General features: G+C 38.7%; 1 protein-coding gene across 6 annotated transcripts in view; it reads left to right on the forward strand.

Annotated features, from left to right (window-relative positions):
- CHN1 (chimerin 1) overlaps positions 1-22,305 on the forward strand; it is a 202,251-nt gene that overhangs the window by 172,808 nt on the left and 7,138 nt on the right. For all 6 annotated transcript variants that reach the window (XM_005202319.4, XM_015474801.3, NM_001113247.1 and 3 more), the window contains 4 exon segments: positions 6,696-6,780; positions 16,464-16,637; positions 17,362-17,439; positions 20,249-20,386. In XM_005202319.4, the coding sequence (XP_005202376.1) occupies positions 6,696-6,780; positions 16,464-16,637; positions 17,362-17,439; positions 20,249-20,386 (475 nt within the window).

The raw sequence follows: 22,305 nt of genomic DNA on the forward strand, positions 1-22,305 counted from the left end.
GCCCAGTTAAGAACCGCTTCAGATTATCTAGATTGATACCCAGGAGACACAGGGCCCTTGGCCTGTGCCATGTGGACCCCGCAGGAGCCCACCCATCTCACTCCCTGTCTCCTTTTCAGCCTGTTTCGGCCCGTTACCCACCCTGTGACAGACATGTTAGGTCCTCTAGTTAATACAGTCTCTCATCTTCGTTTTTAAGGTGATTGATGTGACAGGAGGTATTCACAGGTGAGAGCAGTCTCAGATGCCATGTAATACAGTTGTCTTTTTTCCAGTTGCAAGAGAAGAGGTCCTTAAAGCAAGTTGCTCTGCCCTTTGTTCATGGCAGTATAATTCATGCCATGTACTGCGTCACTTTCATTTGTCAAGATGTACCAAAGGCTTTTGGCCTAGGAAAAAATACCTGTGGCCAGGTTAAAAGGTAGCTTTCCTCAGGACCATCTCTGACCTCACTAACACCGTTACATGCTGACACTGATTGGGATCAAAACATTCCCCCAAGGAATCCCTTTTTTACAAATTAATCAAGTGATTGGTTTAAATAACCAAAAGGAAGAAACAGTGCCATTTATAAAGGAATTGGTTATTTTCCCACCTTATAAAGCCAGCATATGTCATTAAGGTCATACAGTGCACAACAGAAGCTGAGGTGCCCTCTGCTTATAAGAAATAGTAAATAGAGACTAAAGAATGTTACAGAATAAAGCATGATGCTACTAACACATTCTTTTTCACAGGACCAGTATCCCTCAGCCTTAGCTATAAGAAGCACAGACAAGGAGCCAGAAGTTTGGTGGGTTTGGTTTGATTTGGTTTGATTTGTTAATGCCTTCAAGAGGAAGATAGGTGATACATTTTCTTGATCTACATCCAGCGCTAGCAAAGTTACCTTATCAGATTTCCCGGTTTACAACTAAGAATTAGTGGTTGGAAAAGGGAAAAGGGTTAGGAAGAGAGAAAAAGAGCTGACAGCCTTGGAGAATAAGAAGAAACAGGAAAACTAAAACACAGACTTATATAAACATAAAAATCTGGGACAATTTACAAAAATTCCCTAAAAAATTACACATGGAAAATGTCACTTAATGAGTGTCTGTTCGTTGTGTTATGAAGACGTCAGTAATCTTGATTCCCTGAGTGCTGACCTGTGCGGATGTCTAAGACTGTTTGCTGTATACGACAGGGCATCTCAGGCACAAGCCATTCTCTTTTATAACCTAGCGCTTGCCTGAGCTCCTTGTGAACCACTCAGGCCTCCTTTCTTCCAGATTCCAGCCTAGCTCTCTCTTAGCATACTCCTAAGCAGAAAGAACCTCCAAGATGCAACTTTTGACCTTTTAATTATTGTATTTTGAATGTCCATTACATTTCTGATTAAATCATTCTGAGACGGGTAGTCAGAATACAACCGTGTCTAGTAAGCAGAATTATCTGCAGGTGTCAGTGCCCTGGAGCTTCGTCTGCAGGCGTAACGAGGGCCCTGTTTCTGTGGTGCCAGATAGAGCAGAACAACTGGAAATCATACAGCTATTCTAAGTTGTACAGTTTGTACAATTGTTAAAGGTATCTTTTTTTGAATCAGTAAAATATGTGATATAAACATCATTGCTAATGTAAAACTGCATATAAAATAAAACATTCAGATAAAGCTCAAATGTAACACAATCACCCTTTTTAAAAGAAAGTGTGGGACTCTGTGGGAGAGGGAGAGGGTGGGAAGATTTGGGAGAATGGCATTGAAACATGTATACTATCATGTATGAAACGAGTCGCCAGTCCAGGTTCAATGCACGATGCTGGATGCTTGGGGCTGGTGCACTGGGACGACCCAGAGGGATGGTATGGGGAGGGAGGAGGGAGGAGGGTTCAGGATGGGGAACACATGTATACCTGTGGCAGATTCATTTTGATATTTGGCAAAACCAATACAATATTGTAAAGTTTAAAAATAAAATTAAAAAACAACAACAAAAAAAACAAATGACAAGAAAAAGAATTTTGCCAAGAAGGGGGAAAAAAAAAAAAGTGTGCATCACTTTTTCTTTAATGCACTTTACACTGTTACAGCAGTGATATGATTATAATGCCATCCAGGAAAGAGACTTGCTTTCAAGTACAGCAGCCCTTCTCCGAATTTCTGACCAGTTCCAGTTCCTATTCCCCACTTTTTCTAAACTTCATTTGCTTCATGACTGAACTTCCTTCCTAACACAACAGCAGCTAAACTGTCAAGTATGCACTCCCTTAGCCTTCTGGGTCCTGGGCTCCCACTGCTGCTCTGCAGAGCCATCCTCTCCCCTTACCCTTGGCCCTCCCACCTCGGGGAAGAGGAAGAGTCGTCTGCTCTTACTCAGAGCTAGTCCCTCTGCCCTGGTCCCATCTCCACTAGGTGCCCACAGGAAACTTACTCCACGAGCTACCTCCTCTGTCTCCATCCTTTCCGCTCTTCCCCCTCCCACCTTACTCCCAGACCTGTTCCTCTGCTTCTGTTCCCCTGTTAATGCCATTTTTCCTCATCAGCAGGCCCCAAAGCCTAAGACTTGGCCCCCGTCCTCCTCCTCTCCCTTGCCTGTGACTCAATCCGTTACCAAGTCCTACTGACCCTGCCTCCGCGCTCTCAGTCAGCACTGCCTGAGTTCAGGTCCACATCATCCAGCACCTGAACCACTGCTGTAGCAGCCTGCCTGGTCTGTCTTCCTCCAGCCTTGATCCCTTAACTGTGTCACTTTCCTTAAAAATCTTCAGTGGCCCTGCATTGCTGACTGAACAAAGTATACGTTTGCATGTATGGAAGAGGCCCCATGTGCCCCTCTCCACTCCTGCCACGCCAGTCACTCCCACCCCACCCACACTGAACTGCCTCACAGTCCTCTAAACATCCAGTTGTTTCGCTCCTGGTGTGTCTCTGATTTCCTTGGAGCAGCCTTTCCTAATGCATCCTCTGACACACACAACCCCATTTAAGCCTGATTGTGCTCACCCGGAAGCCTCAACTCATTCATCTTAACCAAGCAACGCCCCTCCCCAGCTGCCCTTATACTTTGCAGACACTTTCAGAAGAGGCTTTTCATGTTGTATTTAGCAGGAGAAACCTATGGTGAATTCCTTGAGCCATCATTTCAAAAAAATTTTGTATATGTCATCACTTAATGTTTGTAAATGATTAATTCATGAATGATGTCCATTTGTTTTGATAACCTTTAGGAGGATCAAAGAGACACAAAGACTACAATATTCAATTTTTACAAGTACAATCCAGTGTCATTAGGAAAGTCAAAAAATTTAAGAAATAATAATTTTTAGATACAAAAATTCAAAAGGAAATTCATTTAAATCCTGTTACACAAATACTAGTTTAGCAAGCTTCTGGTGCTTCAAGACCTACTTCTAGAACTATTTCCTTGAGAGCTATACAACCTGCCTTACAAGTGGTTTAAGAAAACAAAATTAAAACCACCACCACCACTAAAACCATCCCCAGGTGGCAAGATGCCTTTATAAAAACCTGTCCGAGAAGGAACTGAATCAAGAACAATTTCCTAAAGGTTGCTTTCTGAGATGCATGTGTGATCCTGATTAGAGAACACTGGGCCATGGGTCAGTGAAACTGTTTCTTCAGCATATGTGATATGAAGAGACGGCACACGGCTTTCAGAAGGCCACATTCACTACCGCTTTGTGAAGGCGAAGCAGGGAATTGGGTCTGTAACATCTCAGTACCCAGCGCCGTTTGCCAAGAGCCCTTCTTTGTTCCAGTGATTTACACACCAGTGGAACTTAAACACCTTTTGTTGTGAATAACGGCAGGGACAAACCCAGGACTTCTGCACTCTTCTAGTCCAGTTTATTAACCTTACCAAGTTAAGTGAAACTGGATTATCCTGAGATTGCCTCTAAAAATAACTTCACAGTTCTATAGCTATTTTGTGACTATATAATTTTTAAAATATGAGTCAGTGCTATTTCACTCATATGCCTCAGATTAAAAGCAAGATTGCATACTTTATCCAGTTTTATTCACTCAGAGGAACATAGGAAAAAACAAAGACATCAGACACTATCTGGATGTTAATCTTGGGCTCAGCTTCAGGAACTCCAGGAAATGCTTTCAGTTTGCAGGCTCTGAACATCATTAACAACCCAGAAGCAACTGTGTCTGCATTCCTGACACTTCCATAAAAAACATAGACAGGATTATGGCCGCCTTTTTTTTTAACCCCCCCCCCCCCCAAAATCAACACAAAGTTTTGTATTTGAGCTCACTTGGCAGCTACCAGAGCCACAAGTACATACCTGCTTGGAATGAACCCTGGTTTATCCACTGTTGCCTTATATGGATATTTTGGCCAGCAGTAGTATTTTGAATTTTAATATACCATATTTCATTGATTCTACTACATGTTTTTGTTTTTTGTTTTTTTCAACATCTCTGAAATTGGGATAAAGCTTATAATCAGTGGCATGCCTTAAGTTAATTGGTGATTTCTCTACATGGAATGTATGTATCTTACATTCAGGTTAAGTCTTATGTTCAGTGGCATCTTAAGTTTGAAGTTTATATATATATTTGTATCAGTCTTAAAAATCACTTACCAGTAAACAAGTGAGACCTAATTAAACTTAAAAGCTTTTCCACAGCAAACAAAACCATAAACAAAATTAAAAAACAACATACATGAGAGGAGAAAATATCTGCAAATGAAGTGACCAGCAAAGAATTAATTTCCAAAACATACCAACAGCTCGTACAGCTCTATCAAAAACAAACAATCCAATCAAGAACTAGGCAGAGGACCTAAATAGACCTTTCTGCAAAGAAGAAATACAGATAGCCAAAACACATATGAAAAGATGCTCAATATTGCTAATTATTAGAGAAATGCCAATCAAAGCTACAGTGAGGTACCACCTCACTCGGGTCAAAATGGCATCCTTAAAATGCCTATAAACAATAAATGCTGGAGAGGGGTTAGAGAAAAGGCAACCATCCTATACTGTTGGTGGGAATGTAAATTGGTGCAGCCACTATAAAGAATAGTATGGAGGGTCCTTAAAAATCTACAAATAGAGCTACCATGTGACCCAGCAGTCCCACTCCTGGGCATATATCCAGAGAAAGCCATAATTCAAAAAGATACAAGAATCCCAATGTTCATTGCAGTAGTATATATACAATATCCAAGACATGGAAGCAAGTTAAATGTCCATTGACAGAGGAATGGATAAAGAAGATGCAGTACATACTTATAGTGGGATACTACTCGGTCATAAAGAATGAAATAATGCCACTTGCAACAACATGGATGAACCTAGAGATTATCGTACTGAGTGAAGCCAGACAAATGTATGATACCCTTTATATGTGAAATCTAAAAGAAAAAAAAAAAGACACAAATGAATTTATTTCCGAAACAGAAACTCACAGACACAGAATACAATTTTATGGTTACCAAAGCGGAAAGGGGGCCAGGGGAGGGATAAATCAGGAGGCTGGGATTAACATGTACACACCACTATGTATAAAATAGGTAAACAACAAAAAGCAAAAACAAAGCAAAAAAAAAAAAAATCACTTGGTTTCTAAGACCAATTCAGTACATAAACAGAACAGCAGTAAAAGTGACAATATTAGCTGTAATTTCATTGTTTCATTATAGTGTCATTGTTTGCAAATCATATTGTCACATTATGGTTTTGACTCTTGTATTACTATTGTCTGCTGGAGGAAATCATATATATAAGAAATTATCTCAAGTAAATGTAATTGATGCAGATCAGTAACTTCCTTGTTCCCTCTCCCTTTTCTTCTAACCTGTTTCTTGAATACATTTTCAGCCAATATTTGCTCAGAAGTCTTAAAGTGTTAATATTCAAGATATTTTTTCCTTTATTCTTTAATGTTCAGGATTTGGATGTATTGTTTTTCTATTCTACCAGTGTTTTTCATCTGGCTTAAGCTAAAATGGCTTCTCTTTCCTATGCATAAAGTCTATAGGTATCTTAGTGTTTGAATTCTTTGGGGGTTCCTTTCTTAGGGATAAAAGAATCTACTGCAGTAAAATTTTTATGAGCTGGGAAGATGAGTGAGTAATTACTGTACTCAAACAGGGATTCTGATTAACTGTAACTTCTGTAGTTTCTAAAATATATTTTCTTTGCTAACATAGTAAGTATCAAAATAGTTTTGAACAGAAATTGGTCCTTTTTGATTATTCTGTTGTGACCAGTCATTAAATATCACCTTCAACACCCATGGCCCCAACTGTGATCACAGAGAACAGAAGGAGGATCATCCAACAAAATCCTTACAGGATCCAGACAGACTTTACATCACTCCTCCTCCTCATCCTTCTCCTCCTCCTCCGTGCTGTAGCGCTCAGAATACGCCAGTGCTTGTATAACATGTAGATGAAACTGCTTACAGCTGGAGGGAACCAGTTGGAAAGTTCCACTGTAAAAACTGTTTTCAAAAGTAAATCACAGGATATTGGCTTGATTTATCACCATTTCTAAAACAAAGAGAAAATCAAGCTCTGAAAGAAACTTTAAATGCTTAGTTCCACTCAACCAAGGTTTTTGTAAATGTAACCGTACTGTGCCTCTTCACACTAACCGTGACTTGCGTATGAGTGCTTTGAAGGGAAATAATCTCATGTATGGTTTCCCCCGGCCACTGTGTCACTACTCTTTTTCAGGTCCACACATTCAGAGGGCCACACTGGTGTGAATACTGTGCCAACTTCATGTGGGGGCTCATTGCTCAGGGAGTGAAATGTGCAGGTAAGAGCTCGTCCCCTTTCTCTTTATTGAGTAAGACATGAAGTTATAAGGAATAACTTAGGAGGAGACTGGCTGTTAGGCGCATAAAATGGGCTGAATCCCTATTTGCTCTTAACATGCAATAGGCCATTGACATCTCAGGCATCCCCTTTGGATATTGATATTTTATCTGCCTTTAACCTTCCTGTACTTAATGGGCAGCAGTCTGGTCCATTAAAAAGAGGGAAGTCATCTTGTTCAGAAAGTCTGATAAAAGGAGGTAAAAGTAAGGCAGTTAAATTTGCCTTGCCTTTGATGTTGCAGTAACTAAATTTGTAAAAATGATTTTTTTTTTAAAAGCAATGTACAGGGACCTATGATTGTTGCCTTAGAAACTGAATTTTAAAAAGCTTGTTAAGCTGAATTGTCCTTACTAAATTTTGTGAAATCAAATTGAAGCTTTAAAAACCTGTGAATTTATCTTCAAAGATGATTATCATATTTTGAAAAACCACTTAGTCACTGATACTTTGTTTTTGATATTTTGAAAGCTTGAATTTGCCAAATCCTTTTTATAACATATGACCATAGTATTTTAGATTTAAATTTAGAAACTTGTAAGATTTCCACATAAATAACCAACTCAGGGATTTATTGAAATGCTTTATGAAATAAGTGTTACTGAAATCATGTGAACTTCATTTGTATATAACAACTATACTGAGTACTGGCCATTTACTCAACTGCTCTAAATTCTGGCACAGACTTAAAAATTATTATTTGTTTCAAGTGTGTGATATTAGGTCATAGAAGTTTCTGCTATTTAAATTTTAAAGCTAAAAAATATGTTCTTACATGTTTTTTGCATGAAGTTTAACTGTAAATATGTATATGAAGAGTAAAGTATTTTGAAGGTAACTGAAGTAATTGTCAAACTTAGCACTGTAAAAATCCACATTTCTTTTGTGGCATGATTCTTAATGGAATATTTTTGTTGTCCATTATGTGCAGAAACTTCTAGAGTCTGATTTTTTTATTTCTCAATTGCATTTTCTTTGAATAGCTAGATAAGTATGCATTGCATGTGAGCATTCCAAGTTACCCTCCCCCCCACAACCTTCGACTTCCTTAGCACCACTAAGGCATGATAAGGTTCCAGGCTTATGTCACTAGCCAGATCCATTCATGGACTTCTCTGCCACATGGAGCGGTAAGAATTCCCCACGCCTTGACTTTGAACTGTGCAAAGGTGTCCTTCAAGGAGAGCCTCAGCTCAGCCAGTCTAATTCCTCCATCATCCTAGAGGACTGACAGCCCCATTTGCAGGTTTCTGCCCAGAGAGTAAATGAGAACATTAGCTTTCTGGCTGGTGGTTGCCCAGAGTCATTATGAGGAAGCATCACTGGGAAGGCTATGGTTGAGCCTCGAACTGGAAGGGACCACAGTGGAACATAGTGGTGTAGTTAAGATCAACCACATTGTCATGGTGTTTCAAAGGCAAATGACATACACTTCCCAAAGCACAGATCACCTGTTCAAAGAATGATGGTCTCGATAAGCTTGGTTTGCCTTTATGACATAACCTTGACCAGCTAAGACTACAATGGTTTTCAAACACTTTATGACTATCACTAACTCAAAAGCTTTTCTTTGACTAGAGTGATGGTGTGTATCATATATGTTTTGAAAGAGTGAAGGCCATCTACATGAGAATTCTGAGTTAGCTATTGGCAGAAAACTAGCACCACACATATGAATAATTTTTGGCAGTATGCTACAGTCCAAAATCATATTTGAAAGAAATGTTTTGGAATGTTTATGATAGTAATAATGTGAAGGAAAAGAAATAAAATGATTCATCCCATCCCATAGGCACTGACTTGAATAGCCTTTTGTTTTTATTGTGAGTAAAGGTATGTAAAGAATGTATGTGAGTAAAGGTATGTGAGTAAAGAATGTAAAGAAAAGCTTATTGGTTTTATGTTATATCTTGCCTTCAAAAGCATTATATTCTGTGTGACTGGAACTGTATTACTGAGCTGTATAAAACAGGTCAACCCAGTTTTTAAATGTAGAAGGTTGGGATTTGAATTATTCTATGACTAATTACATTTAGATTGACAGTGAGATTCTTTCATCTAAAATGGCTCATCCTGATTTTTGAGCCATCTACTTTATTTAAAACAAAATGCAAAGAATTAATAATTTAAAGAGAGAAAGAACTATGGTAGGGTGAACACTGGCTGCCCGAAAATGTCTGCTTCCTAATCACCAGAACCTGTGCCCATGGCATAGGTCTTGCCTTTCATGGCAAAGGAGACTCTGTGACCAAGTTAAGGAATTTGAGATGGAGATGGGGAGAGTCCTGTGGATTGTCAGAATGGGCCCAATGTAGTCATAATTGCAAGAGTCCCTAGAAGAGCGATGCAGTAGAGGCTGATTCAGAGAAAAGATACAAGCACAGAAGCAGAGGTCAGGAAAGAGCAAAGATGCTATACAGCTGGCTTTGAAGGGGGCCACGAGCCAATGAATGCAGGTGGCCTCTGGAAGCTGGAAAAAGCTAGAAAAGAAACAGATTCTTCCCTGGAGCCTCCAGAGGGAACACAGGCTAGCTAAGGCCTTGATTTCAGTCCAGTGAAACTGATTTTGTACTTCCGACTTCTAGAACTGTTAGATGATACGCTTGTATTGTTTTAAACCCCTGAGTTTATGGTAATTTGTTACAGCAGCAATAGTAAACTAATACACTAGCCACTGAACATTAAAGCTGGTACTTCCAAAGAAAAATGGCTTGCTTACAACTTGTCAGAAAAGAGATGTATTTTTCTGCTTTTGACAGCTTGCTTTCTTTTCTTCAAAATCCACCAAGGCAGAAGAGAGCTTGTCAGGAACTTTTAAAGAATGTTTGGCAAGAGCAGCAATTTTGTATCCCACCACCCCTTTTTTTTAAAACATTATATAAAGTGTTGGGTGGTGTTCCAGTCACCAGGCTGGCAGCCAATAGCAAGCAAGCTGTCCCTTCAGGACCCAACGCTCTAGGCTTGCTCAGCAGCCCACACAGACAAGGACAACCGAGGGAACAGCGAGGGTAGGCATGGGCCTGCAGTCACTGCAGATGTGCTCTCCAAAGCCCCACAGTCTGCGTTAAACATCCCCGCTACGACAGTCTGCCTTACTCTCGCTTCTTTAAAGTGAGTAAAACGACATTGCAAGGGACCATCTAACTGCAGCTTGGGAGCACTGCTCCTCCTACTAAAATATTTATGAGCAAAGTAAGTAGCGTTCAAAAGTAAAGGGCAAAGGATCATTGTCGTTCAGATAGAATAATATTACGAGACCATTTTTCCTTTATGCAATGTAAGCTTATAGGTTAAAGTAATCTATTATTATTATATAATCACTGAGATCATCAAACATCCCTCTCATTAAAAAGACCATTATTCCACCAGCATTCCTGAATTGTTTTCATTTAGCCTGCCCAGAATATTCTAAGAAGTTAAGCCGGATGATAATTGTAAATCAGACATATCAGCTTAGTGTTTGTTATTTAGGAAAGTGACTTCATTTTTCCAGTGTATCATTGTCATTGCTGCCAGCCCTCAAAAGGAAATAGCAGCAGTTTTTTCCTAATAATAAAATGTATTTATTGCTTTGTGTATAAAGCACTTAACTCTTAGGTTAGAGAAAGGGAAGTAATGTCTTTTCATTACTGCTTTGATTGTATCTAAAAAGTTACAGTTGTCCTTGTAATCCAATGAGAAATTGGTCAGACTTGCCTAAGACTTTCATATAGCTCCTTTTATACATGAAAGCAGTATTTTCATAAATATTCCCAAAAGCAAAATATTCTCAATTTTGCTTGTGAAAATAAGGCCTTCTAATGCATGTTAAAAATGAGCTAGTCCCACTATTCTGGGGTGGTAGTGGGATCAACTACGAGACATGTTTAAAAACTTCTATTTGCAGTTATTTAAAATGGGAACACTCATAGAAAAGAATGAATAATTACCTTTCTTTTCAAAACACATATTAATATTACCCCTTAATCCTCTCAGTAGAATATAAATATCAGCTGTGTATTTCAAAAAATAGGTTTCTGTGCTTTTTAGATATAAAACACATTTTTTTGGGAGAACTCAAGCCCAGAAAATCTGACAGTAACTTCAAGTTAGTAGTCTAACAGAAATACTTTATAAGGATAGGTTATGTTTTGAATTTCTCATTCCTCCTTTCTTGTGTTTATTCTGTGCTTATTAACTTGAAGAATTGGGAGGGGACAATGTGGTTTAATTGTAACATAAAAATAACCTGCCAAGCCAAGAGATGCAACAAATGAAATAATCTTTTATGGATTTTTTTTTTTTAATTTATAGTGTAGAGCTTCCCTGGGAGAAATGGAACTATATAGGAGTTATATGACTTTAATAAATAAGTATGAAAACCAAATAAAGTCTTAATGGCAAACTGAAATATTGATATACTGCTAGTCCCTGAAGCAGCAATTTTCAGAGCACGCTCAGAGCTGGTATATTGCACTGTGAACTTAAGGGTATAAAGATGCTGTATTTTAATGACTTTGCCCTATCCTTTGGTCCTCTGAAGGACTTCATATCCAATCCTGCCAAAAATTTGGCCTTTGAAATTCTAAAATTGAGCATAATATATTGTCCCATAGTTTAATCTTATTCAAATAGAAGAAAGAATATCAGAAAGCATTTCCATCCTCATTAAATACCTAAATCTGACCATAGTCATCACTTTATCCAGTTTTCAGTGAATCACAAATAAATTAGGCATTTGCTGATGTTTAAAATGAGAGAGAACTGCAAACACTCAAAGGAAAAAAAGTTAGTATCAGACCATTAGTGCCATTCAGATATTTTGATATTCTGTGGATACATTCAAATTTTACTGTTTCCTTTCTACTGGATTTCCATTTAGAGTTTATAGTTAGGAAAGAATGTGACAAAATAAGATATAATGGGTAGGTTTTATCACTGCTTTTTAAACGTCCTTGCCAAATCATGTATCGATACCTATATAACAGTAAAATACAGCCGTGTCTTTTAAACTTAAGTATATACAACAAATAATAGAAACCACACACATTATTGAATAAAAGGTTGAAAATAGCAAATTCATCTTCAGCCCTGAAAATAATAACTCAGCATACATGGTGTACTGCTAGTGAAAAGTGATATGTATCACTGAGTGGGAAGAGCACAGTCTAGGAATTAAGAAGCCAAGGTTAAAATCTCCTTTCTACCACTTCCTGGCGGAGTAACTTTCGAACAAATCCTTTAGCCTCTCTGAGCTTCACTGTCTTTGTGAAATGAAGACAGTGGGATAGGTTATTAATACCAGCCCTTTCCAGCTGGTTCTGTGACTTCTGTGCACACACTTAAAGCATTAAAGTAACTTAAAGTACCTCAGCATTATTTTTAGATAATGAAGCTCTGCCGACTTTTATACTTCTAAAATACTACGTAAGTTTTTCCAGTGCTAGACGAGATGAATAAATAGGCTTTGTTTTATTCCTCACAATGATGATAACAAAAGAATATGTATGTCAACTATCAGAAGACTGTGAAAGTTGGGTATGAGAAGGAAGGCTGGGACTTCCCTGGTTGTCCAGTGGTTAAGACTTCTTGCCTTCCAACACAGGGGGTGCAGGTTTGATCCCTGGTCAGGGAGCTAAGTTACCATGTGCCTTGGGCTCAAAAGACCAAAACATAAAAAACAGAAGCAAGATTGTAACAAACTAATAAAAGTCTTTAAAAAATGGTCCACATTAAAAAAAAGCGGGGGGCGGCGGCTGATTAGGGACCTCAGGACTCAGAGAACTCAGAAGTCAGTTGCCTGGTGGTATTTTGGATTTTTTTTTAACGCTTGTGTATCCCAGCCTGAGCACTAGAGACACCCACGAGTCATAAATGCCAGCAGACACAAAAAATAATCCCGAGAGAACCAGCTCTCCTAGGCAAAGTCTTGGGGAAAGGGCAGCTGAGCCAGATAGAAACCTTTTAGTGCATCTGCATTCTCCAGGTGGACACCATGACAAAGCCACATTGCCCCCCGCCCCCGTGGATACTGCGGCAGAAGCCTGTGGGTAGATACCTGTTTTCCACCCCACTCTGCAGTAACAGGGTTGTACTTCTCTCCTGTGAGTCTTCCCCCCACCATCCTGCAGGAAGAAAGTGGTACCCTTCCTTGGCTGAGCCTGTGGGTGGAATCCTGACTTTCGTCCTCACTCTCAAGTAGAAGTAGCACCCATTCAGCCTAAATCTACGGGCAGAGCCCTGTCTCCACCCCTGCCCTGCAGTAATGAGGCAGCTGAGACCACGATCAGAACTCTGTCTTTAGTACCCACCCTGCAGTTCATGCAGCACAATACTTCTCCCCAACCAGGCATGGAGGCAAACCAAGACTTCTCCGCCCTGCCGTAATGACTAGGACCTCTTCCCTGCCCAGAATGTGGGGTAGAGTCCTGCCATTTGAATAACATACAAGTTTGGTGGGCAAAATAACACTGCAAAAGCATTACAAAGGCTTTGTAAACTAGGTTGACATTTGAAACACAGCCTATATAGTGTGCCAGGATGTGCATTCTAAATCTAAACAGGTTAACTACCTGCTAAAGTTGAAGATTTCAGGAGGGACCACACAGTCTTATAACACTCAAAATATCCAGGATGCAGTTCAAAATTATACTTCATTACCAGCAACCAGGAAAATCTCAACTCAGATGAAAGAAGACAGTCAATAGTCACCAATATTGAGATGATATAGATAGATGTTGGAATTATCTTATAAGGAAAACAGCATTCATAAAAATGTTCCAAGAAGCAATTAGAAAGACTCTTGAAACAAATGAAAAATAGGAAATATCAGAAAGAAATAAAGATATAAGAAAGAATTAAGTGGACGTTTTAGAACTGAGAAATTTATGAACAAAATACCCACCGGATGGGCTCAGAAGTATTGATAGATTGGATATGTCAGAGGCAGGAATCCATGAACCTGAAAAATAGATCAATAGAAATTATCCAACTTAAATGAGAGGGGAAAATAGATTTTAAAAAGTGAACTGAGCCTCAAAGACCTGTAGGACAGTAACAAGATATAACATTTGTGTTGTTGGAATCCCAGGAGAGGAATAATAAGTGGGAAGGGTAAAGATATTTGAGAAATCAGTGGCTGCAACTCCCCAGATTTGGTAAAGCAGTCAGAGAAAAATGATGTGCCTGCTTGGAGGTACTTTTCTGTAAATGAAATGTACTAAAAACTGTGTAGATGAGGAAGCAGCTATAACCCCAACATCCCAGTCCTTTTCAGGACCTGGCATTCACATCTGACAAACAGAATTGGCCTAGAGGTCAGCCTAGCTCCTGACCCTAAGCTGGGCAAGGAACCCTGGGGCACTGCCTAGGAAAGGCCCCTCAGAGTTACTTCCTTCTTCTGAATAACAACAGAGAAATGTACAGCCTCTCATTAACATAATAATAGAACCTAATAGTAGATCCAATATTAATGGATAAATACTATTATTATTCCCATTCTGTATAAGTCACAGAAAATTTTAAGTAACTCACTCAAAAGCACACATCAATAGATCTAGCTCTAAATTATAGAAGCTGTCCAAAACATTAAAATGTTCAGGGGAAGTGAGGTCTTTTAAGTGGACATTTTACCACCAATTTGCCTTATGATTGAATCAGAAATTTTATTTATATCTAATATAGAATAAAGAGAAATTTAGGATTTGGGTCCTGGACTCATTTGGACATTATTTGACTATGTAGAACAATGTTGGGTCATTTCTTGAGATGGCACACTAGAGCTCCTATCCCTGGCAGCCTTTCCGTACTCGAAGCAGCAGCTGTTGTTCTTTAGTGATGGTCATGTTGGGACACTATCAGCACTGCCATGCCATCTCCGGTGCTGTTCACTTACAGACCCACCCCTGCAAAGACCCAAACCTGTCTTTTCACTTGGGCGATGCTCAGAACATAAGAGTCACCACAAGCTTTAAGTTCTTTTGTCAGATTGGCAGTGTCTACATATTTGATGAAATAACAATTTTATTTTTAAGCCATGGCTAATTTTCCTTGTCTCTGTTAACTGTTACTGTCAAATATAACTCGATTGCAACTTTACCAAAGGTCATGATGATGATCATTGTCGGTATTTGTCTAACATTTTACAATATGCAAATCACCTTGACTACATTGGCTCCTTAATTCTCATAACAATTCTGTGAGGTGAATGTTATGCTCCCCTTTCTGCCCAAACAGTAAGCAAAACTGAAGCTTACCCAAGGACCACAGACAGGTCACAGACCACAGACAATCACATTGTATGATTTTCAAATGCATTGTGTGCTGAGTCGCTTCAGTCGTGTCCGACTTTTTGCGACCCCATGGATTGCAGCCCGCCAGGCTCCTCAGTTCATAGGATTCTCCAGGCAACAATACTGAAGTGGGTTGCCATGCCCTCCTTCAGGGGATCTTACCGACCCAGAGATCACACCTGCATCTCTTGAATCTCCTGAATTGGCAGGAGGGTTCTTTACCACTACCGCCACCTGGGAAGCCCCTAATCCATTAAGACCTGGCTGTAAACTATGTGTACCCCACTTGAATTTGATTTACAAGAGGTCAGTGTCAAGTTTTCATGAGCTTAAAAACAAACGGGTAACATTTACCAAGAAACCAGAAAGACAAAATTTAGTTAAATTATTCAGGTACAGTCCATGTCTCCTAAGTCTAATTTAGCAAAATATTTGTATTTCTGTCTGCTTCTTCTAAAATGCCATTGTGCTCTTCTTCTTGAAAATAAAATGTCTCAAAATGTTAACTAGAAAATATTTGGACTCTGGCATTTTAGAATTTATAACCCAATAAAATGACAAAGCAAAGGAATAATTTCAGTAGAGGCAGTATGGTATAGGTGTTAAAATCGTGGACATTACAATCTTTGTAGGCTTGAATCTTGGCTCCACAATGTACTAAATGCTGTAGGTAAGTTACTTAACACCTGTGTGCTTGGTTTCATCACATTTATAAAAGAGAATAAAACCTGTTTTATAGAAATTTGTGAGTTTAAATAATGTAAAGCACTTGAAATAGTGTGCTTGGCATTAGTAAGCTGTTGATGATAGCAGTAACAAATAATAACTATAGCTACTTTTAGCTATCTAGATGTATTCTATATCATTATCATATGCATATATTTAAAGAGCTATGAGTATATATAAATATGATCAGCATCATTTTAAGAGGGCCCTTGGATACTCTTTACTTTTGGGGGTTCACTTCCACCTCATATTAGATTTGTTAAAATGCAGTTATATCCCACATTGAATATAATTTTTATGTAACTTTAAAGAAATGGATAAGTTTTTAATTGGCATAATATTACATTTTGTAGACATTTAATTGAACACTTATTAACTTTGGTCTGGGTTGGTATTCTCTTGAGATCATACAGTGAGTAAATGATGGAACATGAGCTGGAATTCTAGTCTTCTAACTTAAAATCAAAATTTTCCAAAAGAGAGAATGAGAGGAATATTCCCCTCACTCTGCTGGCTGAAAGCTAGTCTTTAAACCTAATTCAGGTTGAAGTGTCTTGCCAAAATAAACACTCCAGAACACTCAAAATTCTGAAAATAATAATGAATTTTTCCTTTTTAAATTCTTCAGATTGTGGTTTGAATGTTCATAAGCAGTGTTCCAAGATGGTCCCAAATGACTGTAAGCCAGACTTGAAACATGTCAAGAAGGTGTACAGCTGTGACCTGACGACGCTCGTGAAAGCCCGCACCACCAAGCGGCCCATGGTGGTGGACATGTGCATCAGGGAGATCGAAGCTCGAGGTGAGGCGCTTCCAGCGGCTCAGAGCAGCCACAGCCCCCTGCACAGCCAGGCTTCCTTCTGCAGGTTAGGGGGAATGGTTCCAGATACTAATCTGGAAGTCTGAAAGCAGTTAACAAGTAATTACCAACATGATTTCAAGGTACACTTAACCAGTTATAAGAAATATGCTTAAAAATATATTTATGGATGATTCTCCCAGTCTGTAAAATTTGATATATAAATGCCAGTTTTTTTTTTCAGTTTTTATACTTTGCTTAGGTCCAAAAAGCAAAGAAATAAATGCTCTGTTTAAAACAGGCCAAACAACCAAAATCCAGAACTACGCCCTAATTAGTCTCTGCCACTTTGGAGATAATTGCTACGGGCCTATTAATATAGTTTATCTCAGTCTTCTCTTATGTAAAAGAATTTATGGTATGGCAGTGGTGGTGAAATTATTTCCCTTAAGACTTAAGGCATTTGATCTAGTTAGACAAAATGATGAGCCAAATTACAGATATTCAGGCGAGAGTACGTCAGAATTAAAGAACTGTGAGTAAAACGATTTTATTTTAGGAGAAAAGTATGAAGAGGTTTCTAAACATACATATTTCTAAACATATATGTTTCATCATTCTTCCTGACACATTGCTTCCCTAACCTTAAGTATGAGAAAAAGTTAAAATCTGAGGAAAGGACATTACCCCAAAGAGACTAATTAGCTCCTCTGCTCTATTTTTACAGGTCTTAATTCTGAAGGACTGTACCGAGTCTCAGGATTTAGTGACCTAATTGAAGATGTCAAGATGGCTTTTGACAGAGGTGTGTTTTCCAGCAGGTTCATTACCTTAGGACAATAATACTCTACCCAAAGAGACATAATTTCTTATTTTATTCTTTCCATTGTTTTTCTAAATCACTAATTATTATTATGCCAAATAAAATAACTTAGCTTATAATTTTTATAATTTCTGTATTAGTTGTAAGTATTAACCTATTAAATTTCAGGATGAGAAGGAAGTGTAAAATTTAACTATATTACCAATATTGGAGTCTCCAAGGCTGGTCCATGTTCACCAAAATATATACAGAGCAATTAAATTTACCAGAAACCATGGAAAAAACAGTGGAGGTAGGTGGGAGAGGAAGGAATCTAAGTCATTACAGAGCTCAGATTTCCCAGGTCTGTGGTGGCTGACCTAACTCTGCCTGCTGTGCATGCCTCCCCAGCATCTTGTCATCCAAGTTCAAGCTCATTAATTTTCATTTAAGAAATGTAGGGTTTTGACCACATGTGCTAATTAACTTACTTCCTGAAAGCTTTACTTCTGAGTTGATATGATCTATTTGGTAAAAAAGGAGAAGCTTTGTGAATTTTCCTGTAAGTTGGCATGCATGCTTAGCACTTCCCAGCTAATTGACTGTTGGAATGGTATTACATGGTCAAAGTAGTCTTCTCTCCAACATTGTTATGCTGAAATATTGTGTTAAATCTCCAGTATCACAAAACTGCCAAAATATGTGGATTTGAAAGACCAACCAGGAAAAAAAAAAATCAATCTCATGTGTTGGGGCAAGAATCTGAGAGGACCTAAAGACCTTCTGGCATCAGACCCCTCTGTGGGAGGAGGGGCCCAGCCAGAGAAAAGCTCAGCGCAGCTTATTTTCTTTTAACATTTAAATTAAGGTTTTGTTCCCATGGTTCTCCGATTTGTCTTTGTGTTGAGCACTGGAATAAATGGTACCAAAGAGTGTAAGCTTGAATATAGGAAGTAAAAAGAACGGGAGTTGTGATGGTGAAGAGACCCTTTTCTTTGCAAGTACGCACTTCTGGTTCCATCACACTCCTCTCCCATCACAGACCTCTAATAGCCAACAGAGGTAGAAGACAAAATAAATGAGATATTATCATCAACACAGAAGAAATCTAGGTCAGCCCACATATTTGACAAGATTGAAGATGAGGTGAAGAAATGACATCGGGAACAACCCTGAATCTAAACAAGATTGAATGTTAAGAGGCATTTCTTTTTCTCTGGAAGGTAACAACTGATCAAGTCCATTCCCAGCCACTGGCAGTGGGAGATTTGCCATATAACCCCTCCTTTCTTGCTCCTGCCCACAGTTTCCTCTATTAACATCTCTCATTCATATAATACAGTCTGTTATAATTGTGAGCCAATATTGATGTCAATACATTATTACTGACTACAGTCAGTAGTTTACATTAAAGTTCATCTTTATGTTGTACAGTTCTATGGTTTTGGGCAAATGCGTAACGTCACGTATCCACCATTACAGTGCCGTACAGAACTTTCACTGCTGTAACAATCCTTGCACTCCATCTGTTCTTCTTCTTCCCCTTCCTCCCCGAATGCCGCTGATCTTACTGACTCCATAGCTTTGCCTTTTCCAGATTGTCAAATAGTTGGAATCATTCAGTATGTAACTTTTTCAGACCGGCCTCTGTTACTTGGCAATGTGCATATAAAGTTCCCCCATGTCTTTTCATGGCTTGAGAGCTCATTTATTTTTATCACTGAATAATATTGTTTTTGTCTGGGTATACCACAGTTTATCAGTTCACTTATTGAAAGCCACCTTGGTTGCTTCCATGCTTTTGGCAATTGCAAATATAGCTGCTAGAAACATTTATGTGCAGGTTTTTGTGTGGACAAAAGTTTTCAGTTCCTTTGGGTAAATACCAAGGAGTATGATTGCTGGATTATATGGTAAGTGTTTGTTTAGCTTTGCAAGCACCTGCCTGCTTTCTGAAGTGCCAGCTCCTCTTTGTATTTCTGCCAGCAACCAGAGAGAGTTCCGGGGCTCTACATCCTTGTCAGCATTTGGGTTGTCGGTGTTCCGGGTTCTAGCCATTCTAATAGCTCTGTGGGGAAGAGGCTGCTTTTTCATCCTTAGAAATCTTTCATAAGCCAAATGGAATAAAAGAAATTAGTATAAGATCTAGCTCAGAGTAGAAACTAATTAAATCTTTAGTAGATGAAAATTGAGCTGTTTTAACAGAGTACTAAGTGCAGGGGAGGGCAGAAGGGGTCACCCTGAAGGAAGGCCAGCTTTCCTTCAGGGTTAAGGCCCAGCAAGTTTAAAACATTCCTGTGTTTTATAATTTCTTCTCTTGTTATCGCAACACTCTAGAGTTTTGTTTTGCCTTTCCTTCTCACTAATTCTCCTATCCCCAGGGCTCAGGCAAGAGCGAACATTATGTATGAGAACCCAGGGTGAATCGAAGGCGGCCTTTTGTGCTGGGTCTTTTATAAGTTGGGAGGACCTCAGTTGTTATTTTTCACATTCTCTATGTTTATTTTAAAAAGAAAGAAAAAGTTACCCCACAATATTCCTCTAGGAATTCTCACGAAATTTTAAAATATTTTTGTTAACCTCAGTCATCTTCTACTATCCCCCTCCATCATAAATCGTGGAAGAATAAATAACTTTAGAATAAAAAATTCAGGTTGTCTTCCACAGAAAAAAAATACACATGTATCAGCACAGTGAATTTGATGTTTAAAACTGAAGCATTATGAATCTTTAACAGTGTACAAAAATGTTATTTGTTAAAAGTGCTATGAATCCAGATATTTACTTCTGTTTCTTTTAATATCCTTCAAAGATGGTGAGAAAGCAGATATTTCTGTGAACATGTATGAAGATATCAACATTATCACTGGTGCACTGAAACTGTACTTCAGGGATTTGCCGATTCCACTCATCACATATGACGCCTACCCTAAGTTTATAGAGTCCGCCAGTAAGTATGTAGGCATGCGCTTGTAACCTGAAAAACCGTCTCTTCTAGGTAATCACATCTCCTGTTTTTTTCTGCTGAGTATCTTGAATGCATTTTATGAAATGTTTCTCCCTGGCCTCTCTCCATGGCTAATGTACTCACAAGAATTTTGAACTCTTCTCTAACATAGGTTATTTATGACTTCTACCATCAGAAGCATCTTTGTAATTTGTAACCTTTACTTTCCACAGTAAGGCTTAACACCAGTTCTCCTAGACATGAACAGTAGTTTTGTAAAGTAAAATAAAAATAACTAGAAAAACAAATTGAAAAAATACCAACTATCTGTTGTTAGATTGAGCAAACACAAAGATGACTCTGTCAGACGGCTATAAAATATATAAATTCTTACTTTCAGTTTCTGTCCTTATCCTGTGACACGCCAGTAACAGTTTGCAGACTGGCTCAGGTTCATAGATTATACTTTAAGAAGCTCTGTTTTAGATCAAATGTTAAGAAATAAAAGTTTTAAAAAGTTAACTTTTTAAAAAGTTAAAAAATAAGCTCTAGTTAAGATGAAAATGAGAAAAAGCAAAGGCTCATTTGCCAAATTTTATTTATGGTGCAAAAATCATACCTGTAGTTCACACTTTTTTTTTTAAAGAAGGGAATTCTTAACAGATTTTAAGTGTTGGCATTACCTTTTTTTTTTTTTTCTGAAAAGATAGGCTATTTCCGTCGTTTGCTCTCTCTCTTAAAAACCATATGTTGTCTTGATCTTTAAATAATAACATCACTTCCTTAGTAACACTGATTTGCTTTCTGATTTTGGAATTTCATGAAGTACAAACTTTCTTTGTTCTAATTTTCAGTTTCCCTTCAGAGCTCATGTTGAGAATTTTTGTGGTTAGTTCCATGGAGCCCTGATTCCTCGTGGGTCAGTTCAAGCTCTCATGTAGAGAACAGCTGTGAGAATTGCACTGATTTTTTACAAGCATTCATGTTAGAAGCCACAAGACTCTATCTCTTCCATGGGAATTCAGGATGCGTTCAGGGCAGATCATGAAAATTGTCTGAAGGCGCTTACGGGTTCTTGTTTGGTGGGGCACAGGTTTCCTCCCAGAGAGAGAAATCACATAACTGCTAATCTGGAACGCACTTGACACACACCTGTGCCATGAAGGGCTGCTCAGACCTCGGTTTACCCCAGTCCCCAGGACAGCACGGGGCTCCACTGCACAGTGTTTCTGTCCCCATGTGGCTCGGGAGTAACAGTGAAATGTGACTGGCCTGTGGGCATCCAGTTAGCAAAGGACAGAGCCGGGATTCAAACCCCAGTTCTGAATGCTGCATAACCTTTATCTACTTAGAAGAAAAATCTAAGCTCTCCTTATGGATCTTAAGGCCTTTCACCCCTCACTCCCAAATTACCTCACTGCCTTTCCCCATATCCACCCAAGCTGCTGAGGACAATCTCCCCTCTTTATTATCCTTCCAAAGCATTTGTCACCATTCTTGGTTTGTGTCTGAAACAGCCCTCCTGTTCAGCGAAGTCAGCAAGCTCCCTATGTCACCCCTCAGAGAGCTCTTGAAAGCACATCGTAAGAAACTTCCCTTAAGGTAGAAATTCCATTTCCCTCTAAGATTGATGTGTGACACCAAAAACCCTGGCATAATGTTTACGCACAATATACGTGTTTACTGTACGGGTTTGATACTGGTATCCAAGAGTTTGTGGAACAGTGTGTCCCTATAACATGTCTTTCCTGGTAGTAGAATCTGTTTCATTCTTCAGACCCATAGAAACAGCCTTTCTTTTTCTGTATTGATAGATAAGGAAAATGAGAGAAGCTAAGATTTATAGAACATACTCAGTGCCAGAAATGGTGCTGGGCACTTTACGCCCATGATGCTGTTTTAGAAGAAATGAGATGTTATAG

Source organism: Bos taurus, chromosome 2 (assembly GCF_002263795.3).
Source record: "Bos taurus isolate L1 Dominette 01449 registration number 42190680 breed Hereford chromosome 2, ARS-UCD2.0, whole genome shotgun sequence".
In the NCBI taxonomy this organism is placed as follows: domain Eukaryota; kingdom Metazoa; phylum Chordata; class Mammalia; order Artiodactyla; family Bovidae; genus Bos; species Bos taurus.